A 15,874-nucleotide genomic window follows, 5' to 3' on the forward strand; every position below is an offset into this window, starting at 1 on the left:
GATAATTTACAGTGTTACTAGCATCACTTCTAGCAATTTTTGCATATTTTTATCTTATCTTTCCTCTATATGTGTACTTTTCAGAAAAGGGGGAATCATGAGTAGATTTTTAATCAATGTTTTTCACTTAATACTATATGAGGAGTAATTTTTAATGTTATTAAATAGTATTTTAATATGGGGCTTTAAATGGCTGAAAAATAGTTTCATTGTATAGGTTTAGATATTTAAACTATAGTTATTAATATTACTGATACTATTATGAACATTCTTATACATACATTTTTGTTTTCATCTCTGATTATTTCCTAAAGATAAAAATTCCCAGAAATTATATTAGTAAGTTGAAGTTTACTTTAAAAAATATTTTTAGAAGTCTTTGCTATACATTGCCATGTAATCATAGTCTTTGTTCACATTTACTATTCCTCACACACCTCTGCTTCACTCCCTTTCCCTACCTGTACATTTTCCTGCAGTGTTCTAGAGGTCCCGCCTTTCTGAGTTACTCTATAAGCTTCCAAAGGGGTTATATTCAGAAATTATTTTATCAAGGGTTGTGTTCAGAAATTATTTTATCAGATAAAATTATTTTATCAAAGTACTGAGTTTGCATTTTCCTTAAGAAATTGTTATAAATTTTGGCACCATGTGTGAAATTTTCCTATTAGACAGTGCTCTCATGATTTTAACTTAGGGCTCTAGAAACACATTTTTCAGTAAAGCAATGGGTTTGGGTACTCAACATACTCTTTCCTGTCTCTTTCCTACCACGTCCCACTGGCAGCCACTGTTGATAGGAGATGATGGGTGGGAGAGAAATAAGGAGTAGATGGAAGGCTAATGTGAACTTACAAGTGATTAGAAACTAAATCCATGATACCTGTCTTTGGCCAGTTTCTTTAACAACCTTTTTATCTACTTCAAGAGTTGGCCTATTTGATTCTACTTCACTGGGCCTGTTTGATTTCTCCTTTCCTAGTGATTGGTTCTGTTTAGGATTTCTTTTTGCATGTGCCCTCTACTGGATGGTATATGTTCTTATATTCTTCTCACTTACTGACTTATACTAAAAATATTGATTCATAACTATGTCAGATGTAGAATCCACTTGTTAATAGCTGCCATTTGAAGTTTGTTGATTTGGACAATGCCTAATGAGAAAGGTTTCTGTTAATTCATTAGCACTTTTAATAGTGTCGCCAAAATCTTCCTACTTTTGGAAAATAGTACATTTATGTGACACAGTGTTCATTCTTTTTAAATATGGTGCCAAATGAAGTACAAAAGATCATAGAGTTATATATGATTTTTATAGCTAATGGTAAAATAAAGAGCTATGGCAAAAATTAATTGCCATTACTCTCTTCTTCTCTTCTCAAGCCTACCCGCGAAACATTTTTTTAAGCCCAGTAAAGGGAAACAAGGTCACAAACAAGTGATACATGATTGATGTGTATGTAGACAAAGGATGATAATAGTATTCATTTACCTTGTAAGGCTCCAAGTAGATTGGTTCTACCCCAAACTGTTGAGGAATTGGGAGGAGGAGGACGGAGAAGAAGGGAAATCCCAGGGCAGCCTCAGCTCAGAAGAAGATACAGAACAACCTGGTCTCCTGTCCAAAGTGCTGTTGTTTGTGGGAAAGGATCTGTTTGTATGAACTAATGAAATAATGTTTTTTATTATTAATAATAAGGTTAGATACCATACAAACTTGGGTTACTTGTAAGTCATACACATTGCCTCCTCATGTGCATCTGCTACTGTGCTAAGTAATAGGAGAGATAGAAATCAGATTCAACCCCTGCTTTCACAGTCTGATGGGGAAGACATATAAGCAAACAGGTCATTACGAAACAGTGAGATAAAGGCTCTAATATGGATTAAATATAGGATCCTATGAGAACAACTCAAGTGGGGAGTAGTCTGGAATAGAAGCATTTTAAAATAATACAATGATGTAGATTAAGATATAAACCACCCACGCATACACGGTTCTTAAAATAAAGATGAAAAAAATAAAAGTTTGAACCTTAGTACAAAGTGAAAAGCAGATAGCTACCATACTTGGTCTTTTCTTGGAATCATACAAGTACAAATGGTGTGGGATCCATATTACCCTTTGCACAGCATGCTGATCTATAGAATTTCATTGACAGGCTTGTCGAAACAGACGAAGTCACTCCGCATTACTTAGAGTCTCAGCTTTTGTGAGTTTGCATGTAGTGAATTTATCTTGTATGTTATTCATTCTTACAGAAATTGGTTTATAGGACTTAATGACAGGGATAACTGGTTCTGTGTAGTCTTTCTACATTGGATGTGTGTGATGCTATTTAAAGTGAATATGTTTATACTTTTCCATTATAATCTAGTTTAATATGTTTAAAAGTTTAATATGCTTAAACTTTTAGATTTGGGGGAAAAAGATTATGTCTATGCCAGTAACACGTACTTTACTAAACGTATTACCCTTGAAATGTTATTTAATGTCATATAATCTCCATGTGTATCTCTGGACATATCTATAACAAGGTATCCTGACATTTTCTGCAAAACAAAGCCTACTTAGAGCACATAGTAGAAAAGGGACCTTTTCTTAGGTGCTATTGAACAAATTGAAATAATTTCCAAATGAATTGTCACTTTAACCTCTGAATCTTTACTATGAATTAAATTCTTATTATGTTTTTGTTATTTTTAATGTAAATGCTGATTAATGTATATTTGTATTTTCTCTTTAAAGGATATGTGGGACTAGTAAACCAAGCAATGACTTGCTATTTGAATAGCCTTTTGCAAACACTTTTTATGACTCCTGAATTTAGGAATGCATTATATAAGTGAGTATTCCAAAAAATTTTATAAATAAAATTGATTTAAGAATGAAAATATTGCCTTTAACAAAATTTATCTTCTTGCAGTTATTTTAAAATTTGGGGCATTTCTCACACCATAAGATATAACTTCTTTCCTTACATAATAACAAAGATCTTGTGAAAAACAGGTATATGGAAAATGTGTGCAAAGAGAGAATCAGAAGTATATAGAGAGCAAAAGGATAAAATTGATAAGATTTACATATAGGGTAAAAATCTTCCCTCTCTCGTAGCCTTAACACCCTTTATGAAGAAATAAATGACTGCTTTTGAGATAATTTGAATATATAAATCCATACTCTCCTTCCACCCGTCAATTTAAGAATGCAGAGGTTCTTTTTTTTTTTTTAACTTGCAAGTTTTGTTTCTAATTAAAATATAATATTTACAGCTTGTTTCATGTACCTGCGTGTGCGTGTGCATGTGTGTATGTGTTTCTAAAATATACATCAGATGGTTTAAAATGCTCTATGGAGGAAGTCTATATTTAAGTAAACCCTGAAGTCAGACATTTATTTTTATGAATATCCTATTATGACACATTTAACACACCTTTGCTTTGTATATTTTTTTTAAGACAAACACATAACTTTTTAGTTTTTAAGGATACTTTTAAGTATAAGTAAACTGATTTTTTTTTTCCTTTTTTTGTGTTACTTTCCAGTAACATCTTTAAATTACTGTCAATATGTATATAGGTTATTTTTGGAACTTTTAATATTGCCGATTGTATTACTCAACAACATTATATCACCATTAGATTCATCTATCAGCTTGTCATCTGAACTTAACTCGTAAAAGTTGATGTATGTCATTCCGTATGCATGTATCGCCCTGTAGTGTTTAAATGCTAGGCACTTGGTGGATAGAGAGGGAATTAGATATAAGATCTTTGTTCTTGAGTAATTTATAAATCTTTCTACAATAGCAATATGTGTATGTTTGAAATAGTTTAAATAACATTTAAAGACAGCCAAATACCATTAGAGCTTAAAGAGAAGAAAGGTTGGTGAAACTTGGAGAAGAAAGTAAGCTTCAGGTAGGTCATGAAGCTAGGTATGGCTTGGCCAGGTTGAGAAGAAAGAGAATACACTGTGCAGATAGGAGGCTTGTCAAAAGTGAAAGTAAATAATAGTAAGAGCTACCTGAGTGTTAGTTATTGTTTGTATCTGGTAGTGTTCTGAGCACTTTATGTATAGACTCACTTAATTCTCATAGTAACTTAATTCTCATAGTAATTCATAGTATGAATTTTATGCTATTACTGTCAGCATTTTATAAAGAAGGTAACTGAAGGCACAGAGAAATAGCTTTGCCTGAAAGCACACTGCTAGAAGTTGCACCTAGTAGATGCCAGGATTCACTACCCTATTCTGCCTGTACACTAGCTGATGCCAACAAGCACAGTGTGTTGCAGGGGGGTCCAGGAGATCATCACCAGAGTTTTGTCAGAGTACTGGAGGATGAGGTTAATAGATAGAGTTCAGAGCCTGCTCTCAAAACTAGCACAGACCAGAAAGTTGGATGATATGCCTGTTTTGGAGAGTATGCATAGGAACGGGGATCATGGGCACTTGTTTAACCATCTGTTTTAATACTCGAAAAGTAGACTGTAAATTTACAGCACTGTAGGGGAAATTAAGAGCATAGCCAGGGTTATTCATCATCTAACATGTATTGGACACTTAGTGTGTGCCAGGCATTCTTTTTAGGTATAAGGATTAGAGTGATGAGTAAGACAAAGTACCTCATTTAGAGCTTATATAAAACTATATATAAGCTCATTTCACAGAATCATATATGGTAGGTAGAAAATAAAGCAGAATAATGTGGAAGGAGTAATTGTCAGGAGAAGAGGCGGGGAGGGTCACAGCTTCAGGTAGTAGACAGTAAGGGCCTCCCTGAGGACATTCCAGGAACTTCACAGAAACAAGCCCTCTAAAGTTTTATGGTAAGAGCATACAAGGCATAAGAAGCCAGAAGTGTGAAGGTCTTTGAAGAACAAAAGAAACTAGAAATCCATTGTGACAATCCCAGTGAGTAAGGAAGTGGGAGCTAGACATGAGGTCAAACAGAAAGGAAGGCCTTGAGATTGTGAGAATAGAGTGAAGTTTATAGCAGGTAGGGAAACAAAGCCTGAGAGCACTCATGATGTTTCTTAATGTAGAACTAAGAACCTCATTGAACTATCCACAGAGTAGTGCTAGTGTAAAAGGATAAACTATCCACAGAGTAGTGCTACTGTAAAAGAATAGACTAGCCACAGAGTAGCACTAGCATAAAAGGATAGACTAGAGAGTAGTGCTAGTGTAAAAGGATAGACTAGAGAGTAGCGCTAGTGTAAAAGAATTGACTATCCAGAGAGTAGCGCTAGCATAAAAGGATAAACTATCCAGAGAGTAGCGCTAGCATAAAAGGATAGGGTTTTATTTTCTTTAATTTTTGTGAAGAAGGCCAATAGATAACCTGCCACTTGATTTGGAGTCATGTATGTGATGTGTTAAATACATTGTTTTAGGGAAATTTATATAGTGCAGTGTGCAGGATTGATTTGAAAGACAGAGAACCCTGGAGGAATCTGTTATTAAACCAGGCATGGATATATTAGAGTCAGAATGATGATGGTGGCAGTGGTTATATTTGAGATTGAAAACTAACATGGCTTAGTAACAAATTATACTTAGGAGTAGAGGAAAGGAAAGAATCACATATGCACCAAAGTTTCTAACTTAGGTGACTAAAGTAACGGCAAGTACCAGCAAGATTTAAAACCTTTTTAGGTATTTGTACCAGGACTAAAGAACAGGTGAGAATTCAGTCTTATTACAGTAATTCCTCCCTGTTAGTGAATTTCCCACACAAGAAATTTGAGCATTTTCTGTTTTAACTAATGTTTTCTCACAGTTACCAAGAGAATTTTTGATATCATAATGCCAGTTATAAGTAACCGCTATTGAAGATAACCAGAAAAAAGGGAGCTGGGGATTGAGAATAGAAGAGTGGAGGATTAAAGCAGACGTCAGGTATTGAATAGAGGTGTTTGCAGGGAAGCCTTAAGAAGAAAAAGGTGAAATGTACTTCATTCACTTCTGTGAGGCAGAAGGGAGTGCCAGTGTGTGAAAAATGGAAGATGAGAACAGAGCTGTGACTTCTCAGTCCTAAAGTAAGAAAATATTGAACACTCTAATAGAAAGCCATACCCAAAAGAAAAAAAAAAAAAGCCTTTTAGTATGTCTGTAAAGTGTGACAGAGAAAAATTAAAGCTCAAACCTCCTTTTGAAACTAAAAAGTGGGGAAACAGCAATCTTAATGCTAACTTAAGATATAAAATAACTTTAATATTGTTGTCACTTAATATTTTGTCTTAGATGTATATTATGAATATAGAATTATTTTAAAGACTTTTGTGGGTACATTACTAACTTTAGTACCTCAATCTTATTTCTTTCCATGAGATCTTAAGTTCTTCAGTTGGGAATTCACTTGTTATTGAGACAGTAGCTGTAGCTAGGGCTAGACTGCTGTTTATCATAAGTTTGTGAGGGTGAAAATCTTACCTGAATTACTATTTTGTTTACTTTCTTGTATTCCCTTTTAAAATCTTTTTATTACAGAAAATTTTAAACATTCAAAAAAAGGGAAGTAGGCTGAGTGCGGTGGTTCATACTTGTAATCCTAGCAGTTTGAGAGGCAGAGGTGGGTGGATCTCTTGAGGTAAGGAATTTGAGACTAGCCTGGCCAACATGGTGAAACCCAGTCTCTACTAAAAATACAAAAATTAGCCAGGCTTCATGGTGCATGTGTATAATCCCAGCTACTCGGGAGACTGAGACAGAAGAATCGCTTAAACCCAGGAGGCAGAGATTGCAGTGAGCCAAGATTGTCCCACTGCACTCCAGCCTGGGCGACAGAACGAGACTCCTTCTCAAAAAAAAAAAAAAAATAGTGTAATGAATCCCTCTTCACCAATCATTCAGCTTTGAATGTTATTAATATCAACTCATAATCAATCGTTTTTGTCTATACCCTCCAACTTGATTATTTGGAAGCACACCTCCATCATATCATCTGTAAATTATATCTCAGGTCAGGGCTATGATTTCCCTGATTGCCTTGTTTAATGGTTTGTTTAAATCAGGATCCATATGAGCTGTATGTTGCAATCGATTAATAAAATTCTTAATCTGTTTAATTTGTTTATAATCCTCTTTTATCTTTTTTCATCCTTGCAATTTATTCCCTACAAAAAACAGAAAGAAAACTGATGTCATCTATCCTGTAGTTTTCCACAGTTTGGGTTTTGGTGGTTGTATGCTGTAGTATCTCATGTAATAGTATTCTTCTGTTTCCTGTATTTTTGTGAATTAATAATTAGGACAGAGGTTATGGTCAGATTCAGGTGCCACAGTTAAATGAGCTTTGCCTTTTTTTCTTGAGAACTTTTGCCTTGCTACGCCTTTTCTTATTAAAATCAAAAGTTCTTCTGAATTTATGAATTAGGGAAACACTAATGTTTCATTAGATATTATTCGTTTCAATTAGCATTCAAACTCTGTATAGCTTCCAGGATTAAAATCTTAAATTATTATGATTTTGATATTAATTATGCTTTTAAATAATAAAATTATTTTATAAATAATTTATTAACATTTTGTTTTAATAGGTGGGAATTTGAAGAATCTGAAGAAGATCCAGTGACAAGTATTCCATACCAACTTCAAAGGCTTTTTGTTTTGTTACAAACCAGCAAAAAGAGAGCAATTGAAACCACAGATGTTACAAGGAGCTTTGGATGGGATAGTAGTGAGGGTACTAATTCTCTTGTAATGATAAGTGTTCTAATATTCAGACAATTCTAGGAGACAATAATATTACAAACACATTACACATAACTTAATTACCTTTATCTTAAACCTTTCATTGCAAGTTTGTTGTCCTAGATTTTCTAACACATTTCATAACTCTACAATGAAAAATAACAAACATGACAAATATTGTAGCACCATAAAGTATATACTATTTGTAGAATGCTGCAATCTCTTTATTTTCTGGTGTTTGAATGCCTTTTCGTGACTGTCATATGTATTTTTGTGTTCTTTTTTAAATTTGGCATTATTTAAAGTAGACTTTTCAATATTTCTGCCTATTTGCTTTTAAACAACAGATTGTTTCATTACATTAAGTTTATTGCTATTTCTAATTGAATTTTATCTTAAAATAGCTTGGCAGCAGCATGATGTACAAGAACTATGCAGAGTCATGTTTGATGCTTTGGAACAGAAATGGAAGCAAACAGAACAGGTAATTTACATCTCTCAAGTCCAGGGGACTGTTTCCTAATAAATCACTCATTACCTTAAATGACTTTTATTCCATTGGAATGTTTTGGAACTTGGGGATTAGTCTCCTGGTTAAAGTACCCAATGGGGAATTGAAAGTACTGAGCTCTCATTTAGCCATTAACTGAATTATAAATACTATCATTAAACCACCCTAGACTTCAGTTTTCTCATCTTTAAGGAAATTGGGCTGTATAACCTGGGAGCTGTCTTTTAGCTCTGAAAATTATACATTTAAAAGCTGTATATATGTGTTTTGGGGATGATTTTTGAACAGCATTTTCAGATAATTAGGTAAATTATATGTCCTGTAATCTATAACACTAGTCATGAAGCATTACTTTTATTTTGACCAATGGAAGTATAGTCTTATGTATTTGACATTTAAGATCCTCATTAATCTGACCCTATTCTTATGTAATGGAAAGAGGAGCAGGTTAGGAGTGGAAAGAACATTAGATATTAGGATGAGGAGTAAGGCTGAATGGGATGGGGCTCAGTACATGGGAGGATTTATACTGGGTATACTAAAAGAAGGTCACAGGGATAAAAGGGGAAGAGTATATAAGGTAGCTAGAAGGGTCTGATATCTGATTGGAACTACTGTGATGGCTTGTACCAGAGTTTTTCAAAATGTAGATTACAATCTATTCACGGCTTATAAAATCAGTTTATTAGACCTACAACAGCATTTTCAAAAAATGGAATAGAATAGAGCACAAGAGAACATCACATTAGAGTAAGTATTATTTTATGAAGCTTTTGTTGAAGTTGCGTGCACTGGGTTGCAGTGTAAATTACTTTCTTATGGTGATTTGCTATTCAGTATTTGAAAAACACTGGTTTGAACCACTTCAAAAGGCTGGTCTAGGTGAAGAAGACCGTCACATATGACTGATGCTGATGAATGAAGAAGGCTTCATTAAATAAGTGGTATTAGTGTAGACAGTGATGGTCAATCCAGTTTAAAGGCTTATAAATCCTATTTGTTTGAAGAAATGTAAATTTATGAAAGAGGCAAAATGTAGTACACTTATCCTCATGCCTATTCTTACTTAGGAGATAACGAAAAAAATTTAAGTTCATTTAATGATCTAGTTTCTCTCCATAGTCTTATGGGGCTGTGTTTTAGTAACTATGTAGATGGTATTGGGGGCTGTTCCTTTTTCATAGGTCTGAAGTTACCCTTCTTCCTTGTTACATCCCTTTCTGTGGGTCAACACTTCCGTTAAGATCAGTTGGGGCATTCCTACTGAGTTCCTAAGTTTTGGAACGAGACTCTTTGGTTCTTACTTAGGGAGTTACCTGCTGCCTTTGAGTCAGAAAAGCCCTAGTTAACTAAGTTTGGGGACTAGGTGAGAGATCCATTCTTTTAGGTGAGGATATTTTGAGAGAAGTGGATTTTAAGATTTTTTTTGAATTTCCATACATTTTTAAAAGATTGTTGTGTAATATTTCTCCATAAAATTGTTCTATGTATATTACTGAAAGCTAAAAGGTTTGATTTGCATCTTGAGCTAGAGGATATGATTTCTACATCAGAATATATTATTGTGAGAAGTGGTGATAGACATGTGTAAGTTATAAAAACTCAACCAATTGTTTAGCTGTATAATTATTAACATGCCTAAAGTGATAGGTTAGAATTTACTCTCATCTTAATGTAAAGATAATTTGAGGCTTAATGGTATAATAAATTGGTAACTAATTTCATCAAAACTTACATTAATAGGTTTTCTCATGATGAGTATTGAAATCGTTAATTTTTGCACACTGACTCAAGTTAGTGTTAATCTAATTTTATTGATATTTTTAGGTGATTTGTGTTTTTTTAATTTTTTCTATAAAATTTTAGATAAATTTAAATATTAAATATATAATAATTATAGATAAATATTAATGTTTTCTAAGATTTTAGCTGTAAATATCAATATCCTTTTGTAAACTATTCTAAAAAGTGTAGATTGTTACATATTTTAAAGATTATTTTTAAGGAACACTTAAAAATGTAAATATTTTATTTTTAGGCTGATCTTATAAATGAACTATATCAAGGCAAGCTGAAGGACTACGTGAGATGTCTGGAATGTGGTTATGAGGGTTGGCGAATCGACACATATCTTGATATTCCGTTGGTCATCCGACCTTATGGGTCCAGCCAAGCATTTGCTAGTGTGGTGTGTACCTTTCACCTGACTGCTTGTGTATCCTTACACAGAATACATAATAGCACAGTGGTATAATCTCTTGTAAGGTAAGTATCATCCTAGATACACCTTCTTGGGTTGTTAGTCATTCCTGCATTTAAATTAGCAAGATCTAGAAGATTTTTGACCCTTCAGTGAGTCCTAATAGTGCATGTATTATAAGAGAAAAAGTGAATGCAAATGTACTGCCTCATGGTTCAGTGTTTTATTCTTTTGGAGAGGTGATTAGATGATTTCACTTTTATCTTTTTTTTCACCTCTAAACAGTCTATGTTATAAATGCTGTTATTATGACCACCTTTTGCATTGGAAAGTACTTTTTTGTTTTGGGGGGATTGTTTTGGTCCACACACTTTTAAAATTGGAAAAAGCACCTCTGGTTTTTATGACAAACAGTCCGTATTTTTAAAAGAAGCATCCCTACTCTAAATATTTAGTTTAAAAAACATACACTCTAGTAGCACAGATAATTTGAAGAATGAAAACTGTAATCACCTTAATTATTCACATACTGAGTATCTAATTGGGGGATTAGCTGAGATTTTCTCATTCTGCTTGTCATCCATTTCTTAATTGCTTTTTAATAATTTTTAAATTGTATTTTATCTGTACGTATGTGTATTTACTTATACGACAGGAAAATCATGGAAAGACTTAAGTTGATATTTAAAAGTAAAGTGCTCAAAAACATTTATTTGAACCTACCATGTGCCAGGGGAAGCTTTCAAAGCTGAACAAGATATCTTTAAGAAGTAGAATTTCATTGTGTTTTATGTTTTGGTCTTATTTATGTTGTTATTAGACTGATGGTGGCTTGTAGCTAAAAATCAGTTTTTTAAAAGCTTTTCTATACTTCTAAGATAGTGCTACAAATATGGTTTAGTCCTCTGGCCTCTAGGACGATTGATTCCTTTTGATTTTTTTCTCCTACCTTTATGTGGCTATTAGGAAATAACCAGCAATAAATTATGGAATCAGTCAATGGGGATCCAAAGCAAACATCTAAGTAAAAGACCTTTTCTGGGTAGTGTAAGATCAAGTCTCCTTTCCGCTACTGTTTTTCATAGTCAGCTTCCTGAGTATATTTGACACATTTTTTAGATGTTTAGTACTACCTTCTTAAATGGCCATCTAGGTGTGTTAAATGAGCTTTGGTTTGGGTGGCTAGTTTTGGTTTTTATTTTTTAAACCTTATTTTACTTTAATTTGGCAGTTCAAAGTAGAAATGATATACTGAAAAAATCATTAAAAAATAAACATTTGTCTTTCAATGACTGATTTCCACTAATTTTTAAATACTCGCATTTTTCTGACATATATACTAGGGAAATATTCGGTAGTCCCAAGTGATATGGACTATTTTTTCTACCTTATTTATTAAAGTATTTTTATGAAAAATTTTCCATATATACATTTAGGTTAGTTTTTAACATATTAATTTGAGTATTCAGCGAATATAATTGCTTAGCTAAATCTTTATGTCATTATGTATTCACCTGCTGATTTGCCACCACTCTCTTAAGTACATTAATAGACAAAGTAATGGAGTGATTTGGAGGATACTTCTGGGGATGTGAACAATATCACATTTCTAAATGGAATTCTCCAAAGGTAGTATCCTCCACTGATGATACATAGGTGGTAGTAGTGGTGGTGGTTCAGTGGGAATTGGAAGTTGCAGCTATGAAGCAGTATGTGAGCAGGTTTATAACACACATGCGCTAATAGGGCTTGCAGAAGAGAACTTAAAACTTTCTAGACTTTGCTGGAATCTCTTGAGGGAAATTACAGCAGGTGAAACTACCCAAGATAGGGGTTCTAAGGAGGATACTACCTTCGGAGAACTTTAGTTAGAGGTAAGTGATTTCTCATTATTTTCTGAATTCAAATCTATAGCCTAACTCTTCTTAGTCCACAAATATCATCATACAGCATCTAAAATTGGTTATATGTGACTGCTTGCCATTTTGTGTTTTGTGAACTGTATATGTTTTAAAAAGAATTGGAATTATGGAATGCAAAAATCTAGTTAAAAGAGGTATCATAAAAATCACTCATTCAGATTATATAAAATTGGCCTGAATTTTAACTGGACTCTTAAAATTATTATTCTACCTTTTTTAGTGGACTGGTATTTTTGTCTTATTTAATATATTAGATATAGATGTAGACTGGGCACAGTGGCTCACACCTGTAATCCCAGCACTTTAGATAGCTGAGGCGGGCAGATCACTTGAGGACGGGAGTTCGAGACAAGCCTGACAAACATGGTGAAACCTCATCTCTACTAAAAATTAGCCGGTCATGTTGGTGCATGCCTGTATTCCCAGCTACTCAGGAGGCTGAGGCAGGAGAATTGCTTATACCCAGGAGGCAGACGCTGCAGGGAGCCAAGATTGATTGCACCACTGCACTCTAGCCTGGGTGACTGAGCAAGACTCCGTCTCAAAAAAAAAAAAATAGATATAGACATAATACACTAGCACGTGCATGTGCACACACACATACACATTGATGGTTATATATTCTGTTTATTGTATGTTTCATTTAGTGTGCCACAATATTATGGGTTTAATTTCAGATAATTGAGAGTGAGGTCTTTTAAAAATTGAAGGGTTTTTCTTTTTTTTCTCTCTCTCTTTTTAAAAATTGATTAAATATTTGTTTTATTTTTTAGAGATGGAGTCTTGCTGTGTTGACCAGGCTGGTCTCAAACTCCTGGTCTCTAGCAATCCTCCCATCTCGGCCTCTCAAAGTGCTGGGGTTTCAGGCGTGAGCTACCACACCCAGCCAGGGATTTTCTTTTTTAAACCTTCATCTAAAATGTCCAATTTCTGGAGTTGTTTTATCTTTATGGTCAAATAAATTAACTTGCAAATAACAGGGAGAATTAAAATAGGACTGAAATTAGCACTCATCTAATTTATTATAATATCCACAATCAATTTTCATGGGACTTTTTTAGTATGATAATAGATTATTTTTATAATGAGTGCTGGGAGACTTCTGCAGTTTTAAAAATAAGCTCTGGTAAAGTAGGGAGGCCAAAAAAAAGCCTTTTTTAAATAATATTTTCTTTATTCAATAGATTTTTAGTTATTATAACTGATATTTGTTAGATTTCTGATCTTCATTTTACTCACCCAAGTAGGGAATCAATATCGAAAGGCTATTCTGCCATTCTGTATATCTCAGATTGAGTTCTGTTGAATACTAGTCTGTAAAAGGATTTAGTAAATATTTTGGGGAAGGTGTCCTTGATTAAATAGATTTGGGAAACTATAACAATAATCCTCTTTGGAAATACCACAGTGCATATTATATTGTAAATTCCCCAGTGATTCCTGTAGTTGAGAAGTTTGTTTAAATGTGTTTAACCTAGCATTTTCTTTCTCTGTGGGATATCTGTTAATATTTCAAGAGACATTAGGATTCTGAGGAACATAATATGGGAAGCTCTACATTCTACATTAGATTAAGGTGATTTAAGAATATCACGACTTTGTTTATATTTGTGTCCTTGGGATGTTGAGAGGGAGTGAGAATACTAAAATATGTGTTAAAATTTTCTGTTGTTTTACATGTTTTTTATTAATCCTGAAAATATCAGCTGAAGAATTACTTGTAGTAATCCTTAAATAATTTTGTTCTTAATGACTTCTTAGACAGAACCTTCTATGTTCACTGACTAGATCAAAGTAACTTTGTGCTTATTGCCAACCCCATGTGAGAATGTATTAAATAAGGAGATAGTTCTAAGTACATTCTAGTAATACATAGAAATAAGATATATTAACTTTTTGTTTGTTAATTATGAAAGCATAGTTTATAAATTAAAGAAAAACGATGTAGCCTCATGTTTGACATTATCTAGGGAAGTGCTTTTTTATTTAACAGTAAAATTTTAGACACTGTCTTTTTATTGGTATATTTTGTCATACAACATTTATTTAGTACCTACTCTATGGCAGACAGTGTTCTAGGACATTTTCTTTTAGGATACTTTTATTCTGTTATTCATTATGTACATTTAAATACCTGTTTATTATGACAAAAAATGTGTTCAAAAGTTTGATCAGGGTTTAGCTGCTTAATTTCATATAGTGCCTTTGGAGAAATAAGATTATATAAAAGACTTGTTCCCTAAGTAAACATAGTTTAATGATTGTTTTAAAGTTTTGAATGGAAAATTGTTAAATTACTAAGTATTTATGAAATCAAAAGCATTTCAACTGTTTACACAAGTTTATATTATAAGTCCTACCCTGACATAACAGGTGGTTTGGACATTCTTATATGGCTGACTCAGCCACAGAACTCATTTGGGTGAAGGAGTGGTCCAGATTTGTCCAAATATGTAAGCATCAGATAAAGAAAAATCTCTTCCACAGACTGTACCCTCATTTTTCCAGGAATGTGTATGGTTGGACATAGTGGGAACAAGTTTAAACAGTGGGGACTTCTGCTTTCAGGAAGATGAGGCAATCCCTATTCCTTCCACTAAAACAGCTGAAAACCTTGAGCATTATATATAAAAAAAACTTAAGAAGACTGAAAGGTGGAGAGAAGGCATACACACTAGGGACCTCAGCACCCAAGGAATAGCACGGTGGTGAGTTCCGTGGGTTTTCTTTTTGCCTAATATATCCCAGACTTGGAACTGAAGAAACTGGCAGCCTGGAAACAACAATGGGCACAGACTGAAAAACCCTGTTCTTTTTAACTGAAGGACCAGGAGGAAAAAGCCTAGCAAGCCAGAAAACTTTTAGACCATAACTGCTGTGCTCTAACCAAACACCACAGAAAAAAATGGCCTTACATCAACTTGTGCCTGCCAGTGCTGAGTGGGGAGCCTAGATTCTCTCTTCCTTCACCACCTCCCAGGGGTAAGGAGATGAGCCCCTTCTGCTTGTGTCAGTGTTGGGGTGTAGTACTGAGATACTCCTGCCCCTTACAGCCAAGGTTATATCAGCAGAGGCCTACTGAACAGCCAAAATTCCTTTCCCTACCCAGCACTAACAAGGAGCTTCCTCCATTCAGATGTCCACATACGCCAAGTGGGAAACATGGACTTCTAATGCCATCTAGCACTAATATGGCAGAGCCCTTTCCCCAGATGGTACAGTGTCAAAGGAAGCATTTAAACTAGAAGGTTTAAATATGGTCCAGAATCTCATAACACCCCAAATATCCAGGTTTCAGTTAAAAAATCACAAATCTCAGTTTGAGTTAAAAAAGAAAACCAGTAGGCATAAACACTGAAGTGACAAAGATGTTAGGATTATTTGATAAATATTTTAAAGCAGCTATCATAGAAACACTTCAGTGAGCAATCCTAAGCACACTGAAAACAATGGGAATGTAGAACATTTTAGGGAATCAGTTAGAGATATAAAGAAATGAAATTTTGAGACTGAAAACTGCAATAAGCAAAATTGAAAACCCA

General features: G+C 33.9%; 1 protein-coding gene across 3 annotated transcripts in view; it reads left to right on the forward strand.

Moving 5' to 3' along the window:
• The window catches only part of USP47 (ubiquitin specific peptidase 47), a 117,150-nt gene that overhangs the window by 52,988 nt on the left and 48,288 nt on the right, over window positions 1–15,874 (forward strand). For all 3 annotated transcript variants that reach the window (XM_011971489.1, XM_011971490.1, XM_011971488.1), the window contains 4 exons: window positions 2,750–2,846; window positions 7,546–7,691; window positions 8,104–8,183; window positions 10,249–10,398. In XM_011971489.1, coding sequence (XP_011826879.1) covers window positions 2,750–2,846; window positions 7,546–7,691; window positions 8,104–8,183; window positions 10,249–10,398 — 473 coding nt within the window. The remainder of the gene's footprint in view (window positions 1–2,749; window positions 2,847–7,545; window positions 7,692–8,103; window positions 8,184–10,248; window positions 10,399–15,874) is intronic.

The sequence above is a fragment of the Mandrillus leucophaeus genome, unplaced genomic scaffold, assembly GCF_000951045.1.
Source record: "Mandrillus leucophaeus isolate KB7577 unplaced genomic scaffold, Mleu.le_1.0 Scaffold1228, whole genome shotgun sequence".
Taxonomy (NCBI): domain Eukaryota; kingdom Metazoa; phylum Chordata; class Mammalia; order Primates; family Cercopithecidae; genus Mandrillus; species Mandrillus leucophaeus.